Below are 16,297 nucleotides of genomic sequence, written 5' to 3'. Positions count from 1 at the left end.
TTTTTACTTCAATAATAGCACATGCAGAATACATCTCCCTAACTATTGCTTCAAAAAAGTGTATGATTGCGGTCTTTATATAATACAAGCTGCCATTGGGCATTTATTGATTAAACTTATATATACATCCAATGGGCAGTTCGGTTTAACAGGCCTATCTAAATATAGGATAATACACAAGAGCCACCTGGATTCAAAACCTTACCGGTCTTGACTTTCCCTCTTTCTGCTTTTCTTGGTTCTTCTCGCCATACGACCTTTACAGCTGTTTTTTCTGGCTGGACCAATCTTTATGGTGGTGTTTTCCAGGGGCGTTGTCCTTAGTGACACTTTGTTACCACTCTAATTAAGACAAATATTGCATTTGTTATTAAGGAACTGGAATTACCCATAGCAAGCATATCAAAGTTCCATAGAAACACAGAATATTAAGACAGGTAAGAACCACTTGGTACGGAAAAGTTTTAGCTTTGGAGTAAAATACCACTGCAAAAAGTAAAATAATATTAGTGACATTTGAAAACTAAGCTATTATAAACTTGAGCAGAGAAATTTATTTTTAGAAGAACAAAAAAAAAAAAAAAAAAAAAAAGTACTTCATCAAATCCAATATGTGTTAAATAACGGTAAAAAAGCAACTTTTTTAATATACATTTAATTAAATTAAATTACATTTTTGGGTACATGTTTCCTAGAATGGCGCCCAGATTTCCTACGTACGGCACCGTAGGGAAACCGCATCGCATGGGCATGAGATACGATTTTTTGAATGTAATTATTTTCTTTGTTCTTTGTACCCCACTATATCGCATGGCATGTCCCGCAAAATCGCATGCGATTTTATAGGGTGTGCGATGCCATGACAATAGGTTTAATGCACCCCCCCACTATCCACGCCAGTCCGAAGCGTGGCGAGCGGCGGCGGAACGTGTCCTCCGACCTTTTCATTCCCCCACTATCCACGTGGAGTTGATTTTATATAGTGTGGCAGAAGCATATAGTGTGATTTTGCGGCAGATGCGATGTGATGGCCCAGGGCAGAGAGAGCAGTGAATAAATTACATAGGAAAATCGCAACGCATCACACGCCCTAAAAGGCCCATGCGATGCGATTTTCCTAAGCAGAATAGCCCACTAAGAAAATTGCTTAGTGGCCGCCGTTCTAGGAAACAAGTACCAAATTTCAATTTGGTAATCCACACAAACAAGCATGTATTATGCATAATACCTTTAAAAGAAGTTCCACTACATCCATATGTACCAGGCCCAGAACAGACTCTCCATTCACATGTGTTATCAGATCACCAGCTCTCAGCCCTGCTTCATGAGCTGGGCTTCCATCTTCCACACTCTGGAAGAATACAAAGAAAGAATTATGATTCTTTGAAACTGGCCTTAACCCGAATCCAACCCACCACAACATTACTCACCCAAACCATGTGGTGGACTGTATACACATCACTGTCTCCCATGTAAACACGAATAGCACGCAAGGTGAAGCCATACTTCTTTCCAGAGCTGTGTATAATAATAGGGGGGCGCAGACTAGTTACTGCCATTGCGGTGTCCCGGACAGGGGAAGAGTCCCTGGAAGAAGGGTTGGATGAGAGAAAGAGTGGGGATATGGGACTCATGAGTGATCCACTGCCGAAGTCATCTGCTGAGATAACAAGGTACTACTGTTATTTGTCCTAAAGAGCAAGAACCTGCAGATGAATAGCTACAATTCTGAAGCAAACAAAATATCATTACTAACCACAAACTGATGTATCCATAATATTAGTTCCCTTCTGCAGACAGTAATTAATTTATGAAGTCAAAAGAATGTGCTCATAATACCAATAACAGAACTACAAAAAAAAAAAAAACGATTTTCCAAAATTTACCAAATTTAATTTCAGTCCAGGATTTAAGGATATCCAGTCTTGAGTCCAGATGGTTAAATCAATTTGACTGAAGTAATAATTAAGTCGCCTGTACTCAAGCATGGATATCCTATAACCAGGACTGGTGGACAGTATGAAGCACAACAGAACTTGGGGCCTTATTTTGGTTCATTCTTTCTGACAAAATCTTAGATGGACAAAACCATGTGAACTGCAGGGGGGGCAGATGTAACATGTGCAGAGAGAATTAGATTTGGGTGAGTAATTTTGTTTCTGTGCAGGTAAAATACTGACTGCTTTATTTTTACACTGCAATATAGATCTCACTTTGAAGTAAAACCCCACCCAAATCTAATTCTCTCTGCACAAGTAACACCTGCCCCACCTGCAGTGCACATGGTTTTGCCCATCTAAGAAGGATTTTGTCAGAAAGAATGAACCAAAATAAGGCCCTTGGTGTGAAGAAAGCTACTGCATAGTAGCGCTACATATATAGACTCATTCTCACTCTCTGGGCAGTATTCAATGAGGCTGATTCGCCATGTTCTACGGCGAATGTGTGTTATTTTCATGCTCGAAGGTCAATCTTTTTACTGAAAAACTGAATCACCCTATTCAACGTGCAATACTCACCGATGGCGAACAGTGAATGACAGAAAATTTGCTGTCTAATAGTCACCGCAATTCGCTGTGGTTTTTCAATGTGATTCACCATGAGTGTATTCAATGATCAGATAGCAAATTGCTTTCTAAGTGATTTTCACTGTGTGACACCGTGTACCAAATCAAGCCTCTGCTGCCTGTGTCCCCGGGAGCTCTGCTTCTGCTCCACAGTGTCCGGCTCAGGCAGGGAGGCTTCCATCTCCCTGCCGCCGTCCCCCAGCTCCTGCGGCGAATCGCCGTCAGGGGCAGCGAGCACCTGCGATATTGAATAGGGCAACAGGGAGGGCTGGCAGCAAATGCTCCAGCCCTCCGGAAAAGGGCGACTGTGCAACGAATCCTAAACAGGATTCGCTGCACATGCCGAGTATTCTCATTGAATACTGCCCTCTGAGGAAGCTGCCAATGGGAGAAGGCGGAGGAAAACCTGTGACCTAAACCCCAAGGATGGTCTCTAGATAAAATGCGGTGTAAATGCAAACAAGCCGGGAGTCATCCTACAGGCGCTTTTATACAGGTGGACATTTACAGAAGCTGTGCAGGCTTTGGTAGCCTAAGAAAACTAATTGAAGCGGTAACTATCTTGCTAACAAACCGACTACTCGCAAGGTGGTGATTCTGGTTGCTTTGCAAAAGCAAAATCCTTCTCCAATGGACAAAACCATGTGCACTGCAATGGGGGCTGATGCGACGTGTAGAGAGAGTTACATTTGGGTAGGGTGTGTTCAAACGAACATCGAAATTGCAGTGTAAATATAAAGCAGCCAGTATGCTCTGCACAAAAACAAAATCACTCACCCAAATTTTACTCACTCTGCATATCAGCCCCATCTGCAGTGCACATGGTTTTGTCCTTTAAAGAAGCAGTTTGCTTTTGCAAACCTACCTGAATCAACCCCAAAGTTGTAATGCCAGTACTGTGCATAATAATGCTAACACCTATAAACATCAGCACTAACTATAATATCAAAGTCTTTGTATCCTAACAACCTCAGAATCGGGAATATATCCAGATTCTTTGAAACATCTATTAATCCTTTTAATATATTGGACTTACCAAGAGACTGCATATTGTTATTGAAGTGAATTACAGTGAATATCTAATTTCCAAATAGGAATATTGATGTTTACGTGCAGCAATTTTAATTGTATCAGCATTTTTTAATATGAGATTACAATCGGCCGTATCTATCGATATATTTAAATTTCAGTTTTTTTTATTGTCAAAGTTTTTTCTTTTTTTCTTATGAAATAAAAAAAGTCCTTATTCTGGCACAGTCGGCCCACTTCTTTTCCGTTTAAACTAACGAGGTTCAAGCATCTACGTCTGAATGCTGCTCGAATAAAAGACTATCTTATTTGTATTTTGTACTAAAACTCTGGTTTATAGCACACAGCCACATTTTACATATATATACAAGTGTCACATATCCAATTAATTTGTACAGTCTCATTAAGTGGAATTTAATACACACATTCAGTTGAAAAAATATGTCAAAAAAGCTCAAAGCCTTGTTCCCCAAGAAGGTATTTTTTGGCATGCCTGGAGAAACAGTGTATTAGGACAAATCTGTTCCTACAGGGGTACTTGCTGAAATTCTCAGGTGTATAGAAAAAAATAGCATTAGTGGAAGGACAGGCATTGGCAGCCATACATACCTCGTTCCCCAAGAACCAAAGCTCCATTATCCCATTAGCTTAGCTAGTACAGTAGCCGAGATGATCACCTATTACTAGGCAATGTGGCCCAGTCTCTCTGTATGGTAATTGATATTAATTCAAACAGTGATCATCTAGCCATCACCGCTTGTCCTGTTACTGGACACACTAAGATACTTCAAGCCCTATACATTTAGCACCACTGCACTACATAAAGTAGAAAACAAACATAGGACCGAATATATGTGAAAGTTCCTATCAAAGAACACAATGCGTGGTACTGCTTTCCTAGCACGGCGCCCACTATCTAGATTGTATGTGTGGGGCTGATATTTCAAGCATCTCATGTGTATGTGCGGCATAAGATGCATGAGATGATGCGATCGACGCAATCGACAAGATTAGCATCTCATGCATCTTATGTGTATGTGCGGCATAAGTTGCATGAGATGATGCAATTGACACGATCAACGAGATTTTTACATTGGAATCAATGTAAAAAGCCCCCAAAACACCAATTTTAATTGCTAACCCCCCCCTCATGGGTGAAATGGCCCCCCCATTGTTAACGGCACCCCACTATTGACGCCAACCCGAAGCGTGGCAAGCGCAGCGAGCCCGCGAGGGGCGGCGGTACGCGTCCTCCGATCTTTTCATACCCCCACTATCCACGTCGGCGCGGAGTTGATTTTATATAGTGTGGCGAGCGCAGCGAGCCACCGAGCCCGAAGCGTGGCGAGGGGACGCGGAATACATGTAAAGTAGTCCGCGTCCCCTCGCCACGCTTCGGGCTCGGTGGCTCGCTGCGCTCGCCTCACTATATAAAGTGTTGATTGTATGCCTTAAGTACCTTAAACTTAAGGCATACAATCAATGAGACGGGCGCCGTGCTAGGAAAGCAGTACCCAATGCGCATATGTAATTCTACAATGTCTCACCAGAGGTAATGATAAGCGATAGTGCAGAAACAGACGCAGATTTGGGGACACGACCGCCTGAGGAAGAACTATGTTTTTCAGGCGTCTCTTTCTGGCCCCGCAGGCGGCGGCTGAGACACTGTTCCAGTGTGCGTGGAGTAGAGTACTTTGCACCAGTACTATTGCTGCGTAGACGAGTCCGGCTCAGGCTGACAATGTCTGCTGCAAAAAAACAAAAACAAAAAAAACGTTGCAGTAAACCGAGAACTTTCCAATAACATAATTTAAACAATCTGGTTATTAATTTATGGTTAAGTAATTAAAAGGTTATTATGTGGTATTTATCAACCTACTTCTAAAATGTAAAAATAAGCATTATTTAATTTGAACTACATATTTAATGGTCTTCAGCCTACAGTATTTTTGCACTCAGTGGTCCTGATGCAGAAGCAGCATATGGTGCAAAGCACCAATGTTTGGTACTTTGCACATGCACTACACCCATTGCGCATGTGTGGCTTGCTACATTAGTCACACTTTGCTATCAGACTGTCCGTGATCGAAAGTGTGATACTGATTGGGGATGGGGAGAGGACTGCAACAGCCTCATCATGCTAAAACTGAGACACGTCACAGCTGTTAGGGAGGGATTGGGCCAGGATCACTTTCCAGGACAGCGATTTCCTGGCCTCCTTGTAGCTGACGCAACTGATGGCACGTAATAGTCACATTAAAGTGGCTCACCATTGCATCTGCCACTAGCGCTAGGGCTGTTGAGCCTGACTAGACGTTGGACTTGAAAGGGTTAAGTAAGCACAGACACAACATAAGAGAAAATGCTCTTGTACCCAGTGACAAAATTGACACACAGAGTGTTTTAGGCTTGTGATGTGCACTCCCCCACACATCACATTGCATAGCACAAAAAGTATGTGCTGCACGTGGTTTTTGGATTACATTGCATCGCATCTAGTTCAAAATGCATGGTGCTTTATCACATTGCATGCGTTTTGAACTAGATGCGATGCAATCTAGTCCAAAACACTAGACGCACATCGCACCGTGTGTTCCCACCCTTTAGAGAAACTTATTAGGGAACTGGTAAGGTTCATCTACTGTATGCCCCATACACACACTATACCAGGCATGTCCAACGTTGGCCCTCCAGATGTTGTGCAACTACACATCCCAGCATGCTTTGCCACAGTTTTGCTATTAGAGAATGCTAAAACTGGTAAAGCATGCTGGGATGTGTAGTTTCACAACATCTGGAGGGCCAACGTTGGACATGCCTGCACTATACGATATCGGTGGTGCTGTGAAAAAAGTCACCTGTGGGTTAACTACTGCCATTTCTACTAATGATCATGATTTTTTCTTCTTTTTTATGTACTGTACATAACTTCTACAATGTGCAATAACTGGGGCACCGGAAACCAATGATCGCAATCCCGCTGACAGTAATATTCAAACTACAGTAGTGTATTCAATCACATTTTCCAGTATTGAATGTTACGTTCATATGGCCAATACAGTAAATTTCTAAATTACTGTACTTCTACAAAACAAATATATACAAACATCATCAGAATAAAGTTCTCCTTACCGATCTCCAATTGCATCTCCCCATCCTCTGTGCTATAACAATCACTGCTGCCCCTTGTCTCTATTTATAACCACATAACCATGCTGCCTCAAACACTTTTCCTGTACTGCTCCTCACAAATAACTCATTCCCATTTACAATTGCATCCAATGCTTCAAAAACTCTTCGCTTGGATGCTCGGCCACGTTCAGAAGCTCAGTTGTTCAGGCGCAGGGGTATTCAAGATAAATCTTAAGATCACAGATCTTTATAGTGTGACACCTTAAGGGAGGCAGGAAGCAACTCCAGTCCACAGAGCATCTAAAAGATTTGCTAGATGGCTCCCCAAGTTCAGTGGGGAGGGGGATGTATCCCTCTAGCAGGAAACCCAGTACAGGCTGCTGCCATAGAAACAGGGCTACAGAACTAAAATGGGCCCTGCCACAGTAATGAAATGCCCTGATGGTCTAGCAGGAGCTCAGAGATGACTCTGTGCTGCTGCCAGGCTGCTTCCCAGCAATGTAAGCCGCTTTCCCAGGCCTCCGAAATGCGGAAACCCACTTACATGCTGTTCGTTTCCAGCTGCGGCTCCCTCCAAGTCCGAAAGGTGGTCGGTACAAGCAGGCTAGAGGTCCGTCTACCGACCACTGGAAAAGGGGATTGAGCTGTCAGCAGCTCCACACAGTGGCGCTGACAGTCCATTTGTAAAAATTAAATGAGTTTAAAGAGAGGCTGGCTAAGCAGCCCTCTCCTGAAAAGGCATCCTGTTACCTCAGGCACCAATAAAAAATTGGTTTCTGAGGACAGGAGAGGGTATGAGCAATGTTCCCTCTAATTTTACGAAGGCTGTGTGCGGAAAAAGATTTTGGCTGTGCAACTTTGGGAGGAAATTAAAAATTTTGTGCGTCACATATATAGTTGGAAAATGACGTTCAGCATTTGTGTTAACTTTACTTCAAAATTATATTAAACATTTAAACATTCAAAATACAGCACACAATGTAGTTAATGGGTGAAACACACATTAATTGAGTCCACAACTACAAAAAGGGACCACTGCTGCTTTGTGCGCTCTGTTGTAATGTCTGTGCGCACGCTCGTCGAGGTGTGTGCGCGCGCACGTGCGCACAGCTTAGAGGGAACACTTGGTATGAGGGATGAGTAGCCATGGACTGCAGTGCTCTAAAGAAGTTAACTCCTTAGTGCCCGATTCCTTCCAGAACCCATCCAACCCATGGTCTCAGTATCCACCATGGGCTGAAAGGAAAACATTTTTGGATACTACATGTTTCGAATTTGTAGGATGGAAAAAATGTAGTTCTGGAGCTTTTTTTTCACATGAATTCTTACCACAAAGTGATGTTTGTTTTGAGGAAGTCTTTTTCCCATCCCCTAAAGAGAAAATTGGTTTCTCAGACTTGTGATCAGATCCTTCATCTTCAGAGGAAAATGCAAATCTTGGCATGGTATCAAGGCTACATGTGCTGGTCAGGACACATGGACTTGCACTACGCTCGCTCAGCCATGAGTGATGGGAGGAGCCAGACGACGTCCAGGATCTTAGCCTGAAGCAGAAATAACATAAAAAAAAAAAAAAAGACCATCATGACATAGGTTAAGAGAGGACAATGCGGTGTATATAAAAAAAAAAAAACCACATAGGCATTATAGTCAATTACAACATAATGGTTACAAGTCCCCAGTGAGGTTCAGTTTGACAAAATAAATAAACTCTATTATAATTTTTATCGGAATGCTGCTGAATTTGACAAGTGCATATTGATCTTCCGCAGTGATCCGGGTAGCTCAACCCCTGATGACTGCTCCTCCGCCCACCAGCCCGTACTTCTCCACAGTACCACTCCTCCACCTGCCCGACATACAGCGCATTCCTGCTGCCAGCTTGTGCCGCTCAGAGGAGTGCATTGTGACCTCTAGCGCCTGATGGTGCACATTGCTACCCGGAAGTGCCGGGACTCCTGAGCATTTAGTGCTCAGTCTCTCAGTGACACCAGTAGAAGATGCGGCTTTCAACACATCTGCATCTTATACCTTGGCAAACAGCAAGTCATTTTAAATGAATCATAAGCTTTACTGTGGCGGATTATTTTTGTTGGGGCATTGTGGTGTGGGGCATATTGTGTCAAGGCATTGCGGTGTGGGGCATATTGTGTCAAGGCATTGTGGTGTGGGGCATATTGTTGGGGCATTGTGGTGTGGGGCATATTGTGTCTGGGGCACTGCGGTGTGGGGCATATTGTGTCAGGGGCATTGTGGTGTGGGGCATATTGTTGGGGCATTGTGGTGTGGGGCATATTGTGTTGGGGGCATTGCGGTGTGGGGTATATTATGTCGCGGGCATTACGTTGTGTGCCATATTGTGTCCGGGGCATTGAGGTGTGTGTCATATCGTGTCAGGAGCATTGCAGTGTGGTATAATATGTAATAAGTATTAAGGTGTGTGGCATATATGTAAGGGGCATTTTTTGGTTATAGGCTATTTTTTTGGGGGGTTTTAGTAGTAGCTTCTCAGGAGGTTAAATCTGTCTTGGGTCGCTCATGCCCGATTAAGGTTGAAGACCACTGATCTATATCTATAGTAAAACATGAGGGAGATGCAAATCGTGTTCAGCTTTTTCCATACCTGGTTTCAGAACCATTATGGTTCTTTTCATCTTCTTTAGACAGCACTCTTTCCCATTTCTCCCCTCGTTCTTCTTTTTCATCACTGTGACTTCTTTCAGTGGAAGAGAAGCTAAGATTAAGTTGTGTAGCAAGGTGTTCAGAGCTGCTGTAAACCTACCAACAGAAATAGAAAATATACACCAAACATATATGATCTTCTTTTAGTACAAGTTTGTTAAGTAACGGCAATCAAAACTTTCTACTTCCACAGATCACTAAAGTCTTCCTGCTGTCTTTATCCAATTAATTCCTTCCCCCTGTGCTCATTGGTCACACTTGCATCAATGTAAAACTGCCATGGTGATGATACTTGCCATCAGCATTTTTACATCACACTATGCAATTCAGCAAGCTGCAGTCAATGTGGATCCGTGTTTGGTGCTCTTCTGTAGTCGTAATGTGCTTTCCCATCTCCAACACATATTAACAGCTTCCTTGAACGATGATCATTGAAAATAGATCACTCTAGAAATGGCTGCAATCTAGGACTGCATCAGTACGTTGCTGTTGCTTTATATATAAAAGTGTTTTACTTTACTAAAAGTGTCTAGGTCGACAGTCAAAAGGTCAACCTAATAGACCATAACCATCTGAAGAATCATGTTTAAAAAAAGCCATTATTAATGGTTTACTTTAATAGGGTGCACACATGGTTCGATTTCATCTATATTTCTATTCAATTTTGCATATTTAAGCAAAATCGCATCAAAATCGAACACATTTGATTTTGACGCGGCATCGAAATCGAATAGAAAAATAGACTGTGCAGGCAAAACTATATATAGTACAGATCTGTACTATATAGTCTAAATTAAATGTGTACATGGTGCTGTGCGTTTCAGTCAATCATGATTCGATCGGGATGAAATTGGGATTGAATAGAAAGTACATTGCACGGTGTGTACACTGACCAAACACTGCAAGTGCATTACTGAGTGGATATTAAAGTTTACTAACAAATAAACTAATGCTATTAATAAACTAAACTCTCACTAATTAAGGGGTAGATTTATTAAGCTCGGTGAAGTCATAAAGTGTCTGGTTTTTATCACCGGCCAGTCAGCCCCTAAATGTCATGGAGCTGATTGGCCGGTGATCAAAACCAGGCACTTTATCACTTCACTGAGCTTAATACATCTCCCCCTAAGTCTCTTCTTTCCTGTGCACGGACTCTTCAGGGGACATATAAAAATGTTTTTAAACCTTTATGTTTTTGAGAAAATTGTGTGTTACAATACCAGCTGTCGTTTTTATTGTGTTATTTATAAGTGAGTGATTTTATAAGTGAGTGATATTAAATTACTGACAACTGGACATTTTCTATTTGGTTCTTTTTGTTCTTTTATTATGGTGCCCACAAACTGTGTGATTCTCAAATGGTTTTTCTTCTCATACATTCATGCAGGAAACTGCTTACAATCTGGATGCTTAGATCTCAGTTTTGTCTTAGAAAAGCAATGTACCCAGCGTGTTAGATTATTCATGGGGGTGAATAGAACAAAAGATGTGAGAACCAAGTTTGGAAAATTGGTTTGTAGAGATCTGTTCTTTTAAATAAAACACATTTTTGGTTCTTACTTGCTACATCTATTTCTCTGATGTCAGTAGGGACATTTGAAAGACCATGTGGTAGAACTGGTGCTGGAAAAGCCTGGACACAGCAATCTTAACTTTTAGGGCAGCTCGGGCACATTGTCCTTTATAAGTTAGCCAAGGCAAGTCCGTTTTGTCTAACAAAAGCCCAAGAGGCAGTGGAGAGAAGAGGAGGTGCGACCAGGCACACTAGCACAATCACAAATGAGAATAAGGTGACCTGGTATCTAACACAAACCAGGAAAACAAGAGAGTAGTGTCTAGTGTGCCCCATGGTGGCAGAGAAACAGGTTTAGCATGTAAGGTTTAAAATCTTGTTTTATTTCAATGGAAAGCTTTTGTTTTTTTGCAGACATGGGGAGCACTGGAGACACAATGGGTTCCTCTCTTACTGGACAGCCAAAACTGTCCAGTTAAGAGAGGAAATGCACCTGGGCTGCACAAAAGCCCTTTGTCCAAAACCATCATCTCTCTTTCTTCTTTCTCTTCTCTATTGTACAATATTCATTGTCCCTGGCAGCACCCCCAGAATTAATAACTAAACACAATACATAACAGTAATTGGGGATATCTTTCGGTACATTAAGTGCCAACCAGTACAAAAGGCTCCCAATCCCCCTCTCCCTTTAAAATATTTTGGACTCCTGAATCCAACAAGCAACGATTTGTTGCAAAGAGGGCCAACCTTTCCTGACCACCAAATAGAGGACAAAAAGTCATTAGATCTATCTGCAGAGAGCTCTTACAATATCGAAGTACTTCAGACATCTGGAATTTACCAATGCCCTGGAAGGACCCAACTACAATCAATTGATTAATATGATATTTGGACTGAAGAGCTATGTGATAGGGCACATCATTCTGAAATCTTCCACATAATTTATTTATTGTCTACCTACTCCAGAGGCATAAAAGGGAGAAAGTTCTAAAGCCCAGAGTACCAAAAGTGGGAGGCAGTGACAGGGGCTGAATTTCATATTCACCTCCTGGATAAAAAGTAAGAATAGCCAGAAAAGTCGCCAAGCATCTCTGAAAACAAGACAAAATCTTTGTCACAAAGAAAATCTCTAGTGTAAACCTCTGCTGATCACACCAAGCAAAGTAGGATCTCCAGACTCTCTGGTAGAGCTCAAGTGAAGTTTATTTCAAAGTGCAAAGCATGGTACCCATCACTGTGTCTGCAAAACCTCTGTGGCTCAGTGGGGCAGTCTCAACAGCCACACAGTCAAAGCTAGATGTTCTGGATACTCGTGGTGGCAAGGAGAAGGTTTGGCCTAAGAGGAAGCCACCACAGAGGCATGTGAGATTGGCTTGCAGGGCATGGTACTCCAATCTGAAAGTTACAAGAATGAAGGTTCCTACATCTTGATTCAATTTATGAATCACCCGAGGTAGAAGGGACATCAAGGGAAAGACATACACCAGTGGAAAGATCCAAGAAACCTGGATCTTGTGTCCTGGAACATAGTAGAAAAGTTTGTGGTTGAGTTGTGACAGTATCAGGTCTATGGATTGGTGACACCAATGGTCCACCAATTGATGAATTACTTCCAGGTGAAGAGACCATTTCCTGGTGTGGACAGCTTGATGGCTGAGATAGTCAACCTTCCAGATGTCTACACCCAGGATTCTGCCAAGGTTGGGAGAAATTTACAATTACAGTAAAAATGTATTACCTACCACATGGCCTGGTATTTTGGTCAGTGGCATTGTCAGAGCAGCCCTTAATCAAATGGCCTTGAAGATGATGATGTGGCACAAGGCCCTGCTTATTTCTCAAAGTTCAAAGATGTTTGTGAGAAGAGCTTTGTGTTCTATCTAACAACCCTGAAAAGTAACCTCTTGTGCGATCCCCACCCCAGTCTCCTCAATGATGTTATGCGACACTAGCTGGTCTCCGGCGTCTTCAAATTCAAACTGCGCATGCACCGGGTACACAGCATCCCCGGTTAACATTACCTGGAGCATGCAGCAGTTTGAATTTGAAGACGCCGGAGACGAGCAAGCGGAAAACTGCGCATGCGCCGGGTACACAACGCGAGACCAAGGTATCCGGCGCATCCGCAGAAGACGCCGCCGGACGCCTACGGAGCATTCGTTATGGGAGGAAGCATATCCCTGGCAGGAGGGGATAATGCACTCCCATAACGTGCACACAAACATGAATAGATTCGGGGGAAAGTCAGGTTCTCTTCACCACGATAAAGTGCCCATAAGGTTCCTTACAGCAGAATTAATAAATCTACCCCTGGGTGTCCAAGAGCGCTCCCACATGCCCAAACTGCTGTGCAGGTTTTAGACTGGACTTGTGCCAGTTGATGACCCACTCATGGGATTGAAGAAGCTGTAAACAAGAGCAACATTTAATTGGACTGCAGGAAGGTGGTCATCTAGGTACAGTATTATCTAAACCAGGGGTGGGGAACCTCAGGCCCTGGGGCCATATGCGGCCCCCGTAGCCAGTCTGAGTGGCCCTCCCACCCACCAGGCGGCTTTGTTGAGAGTCAAGTACAGGGGAATTCTCGCGAGAGGTCGGTAGTTCTCGCAAGATTCCTCTTAATCAACAGCAACTGGAGACTGTCAGTCCTATTCAGTGGCAGCCGCCGGAGCGTGGGAGGGCTGCAGCAGGACAATTTGTAAGAGACATTTTTACATATGGCCCCCAAAGGATTTTTTCCCCCATACAAACGGCCCTTGGCACAAAAAAGGTTCCCCACCCCTTATCTAAACCCATTGGAGAAGTAAAGGCGCTGTAATCAATGAAATCAGACAGACGTTTTGCCGCATAACTCCAAAGCAACCAATGACAATGCCAATATTTCTCTGCAAATCTACTAACAGAGACCTTTAATTTGGTATATAAAGTTGTCTTTCTGCTGTTGATATATAAATACTTATTTGAAATATTTGGTTGCACGTATTGTTGTTTGTTATATATTAATCCAGATCCAGACACCAACCCCAAAAATATCAAAAAGTTTCATACCTTGCTGAAGCGGTTAGAGCAAGAAGAGAACTGCCGGATTTCTACAGAGGACTCCTCATCATTGGTTTCGTCATCTTCTTCAGAATCCAGGTGATGATAACGCTCAGAGCGTGCTGAAAGAATAAAAATAATAAAGGATATAAAAAGAATTGGAATTAAAACAACAGAATGTATCGTACGATGGCTCGGACTCAGGTGAAAAGGTTTCAAAAAAGCAGTTGATACATCTAGTTTAGATTAATATGGCAAGAAAAATTTACCATTAAATTGCCAGTGGTCTCATCTCTGAAAATTTGGTAAATGAAACTATAAATGTTTTAATGTAAACTATAAAGCTTGGTGTCGTCTTCTAAATTAGGTCACAGCTGTATTGAAAATATACTGAAAAAGAAGAATCAATGTATTTCTTACATTTTAAAGACTAGATCAATAAACTATAGATCCCCATCCATCTAAGCGCAGATTTCAAGACCAGACAAGGAACTTCGGATCAGATCCACTAATCGAAGCCCAGCGCTAACAGCAATCCATTGGTAAACGGGCTTGCTAAAAATGCCATATTTGTTGACCCAGACCATTTTCAATCTGGATCCAATCGCGATTTTTAAACCTGTTTAATATTCCAGATTCCTGAACCTAATGGCGGGGTGGCGGTCGAATATTGCTGCAGTTTTAATGTATTGTGTGGGGGTCTTAAAGCTGTTTGTGACTGGGAAAATATTCTGGGGGGGGGGGGGGGGGGGGCACTGGCACCACCACTGACTAAAAAATAAAACCACAGTAGTAGGAAAGAATGCAGTGCATTGAAGCCACCTTAAGGATTGCTAATTAAATTAATTAATCTAATTAAACCTGTATTTAGTCTTATTTCTGTTAACTCTGCTCAAAACTAAAGGCCCCCATACACTAGTTAGATTTGGTCTTCTTTAACCCAATTCCAACGGCCGATAATTCGGACCAAATCACATGTATTTGACATCCCGTCTGACCTGATGCGCGGTCCCATGGTCTGATGGGCTGCACATAACATTAGACAGATCTTATGTGCAGCTAGATCTTATGTGTAGCCAGGAGCAGAGCGGGAGGACACAGCAGCGGCGGATTGGGGGGCGAATAGTGGTGGCTGCGGCAGCCAGGGTGCGAACAGAGGTGGTGGCCGGGAGATGCTGTGATCCAGCGATGTGACCTGAGAGTTGGGCATGGAAAGCTGGGGAGCCAATCTCAGCCGATGCTGCCCATTCATTTGTATGTTTTTTGGTTTTTTTTTGTTAAGTACTTGGTTGCAACTCCCTGGTATTTTACATGTGATAAATCGCATACGATTTATCACCTGTAAAAATGGCACATCAAGTGCCTAATGGCGTCTGACCTGTCCCGGGGAGCTGCAGCGGAAATTAGGTCCGAATTGTCCTAATGCATGGGGTCCTTAACGGCTTAGTTTTCAATGAAGTTCTGCTTTAAACCAGCTAAAAGCGACTGTAGTTTGTCAAAGCAAAGAAGAGCTACAGGCTGTTCTTGTGTACTGGCTAAGAAAAAAAAAACGAACAAACAGATGAATGCACAGTCATTGTCCTCTTACTGTCAAAATAACTGGTGTCATCCTCAGCCTCCAGCTGTGGCACAAACTCTGCTTTCTGTCTCAGGAGTCCATTCCAATCCAGGGAGCGGAAGAAGAAATGATGCTTAACCTCCTGTGCCCCTCCTGCACAGACACAGCAGTATTTAACAAAGATATTTAGCACAGTCCACATGACTTAAGAGGATTCATTTAGCAAAATGTAAGAGTGTTAGGAAACCCCTATACTAGAGGAAAGCAGCCATTGCAGGAAGGAAAAAAATCCTCATTTGAGAAGCAAATATTCATGCATCTGCTCTTATTGTTTTGTTTCTAATCTAATTTTTTTATTTAAACTACTAAATGGATTCAACTAAACTGGACAAGAGAAGTGAAACTAAAAGTCCCAGCATGCCTTGCCACAGTTTTACTATTAGGGAATGCTAAAACTATGGCATGGCATGCTGGGACGTGTAGTTTCACCACAGCTGGCGAGCCAAGGGTTGGCCAGACCTGAAGTAGTTAAGTGTGTAAGAGGTGAATGGCAAGGTTGGAATATCTAGGACGTATTAAATCTGGCAATTACAGCTATTAGTTCACCTCTGTCATACCACCACTCAGGTGAAAAGCAATATTCTACTTTGGAGTTACAATTGAAATACTAATAGTGCGCTAATAATATGGTATTAGAAATAAACTGTAAGCATAATGAGCCAGTCCATTATATGCTGTGAAGGGAGGGACTAGAATCTACATCTTAATAAAATTTTA

At 42.5% G+C, this 16,297-nt stretch overlaps 1 protein-coding gene across 1 annotated transcript in view; it reads right to left on the bottom strand.

Annotated features, from left to right (window-relative positions):
- The window catches only part of MAST3 (microtubule associated serine/threonine kinase 3), a 213,563-nt gene that overhangs the window by 4,134 nt on the left and 193,132 nt on the right, over positions 1 to 16,297 (bottom strand). The window contains 8 exon segments of the mRNA XM_083179223.1: positions 206 to 342; positions 1,229 to 1,351; positions 1,431 to 1,657; positions 5,144 to 5,344; positions 8,058 to 8,272; positions 9,352 to 9,506; positions 13,972 to 14,084; positions 15,551 to 15,673. Coding sequence (XP_083035349.1) covers positions 206 to 342; positions 1,229 to 1,351; positions 1,431 to 1,657; positions 5,144 to 5,344; positions 8,058 to 8,272; positions 9,352 to 9,506; positions 13,972 to 14,084; positions 15,551 to 15,673 — 1,294 coding nt within the window.

Source organism: Crinia signifera, chromosome 1 (genome assembly GCF_055691185.1).
Source record: "Crinia signifera chromosome 1, ASM5569118v1, whole genome shotgun sequence".
Taxonomy (NCBI): domain Eukaryota; kingdom Metazoa; phylum Chordata; class Amphibia; order Anura; family Myobatrachidae; genus Crinia; species Crinia signifera.
Note: the sequence above shows the minus strand (reverse complement) of the source record. Positions and strands in the feature narration are given on the sequence as shown.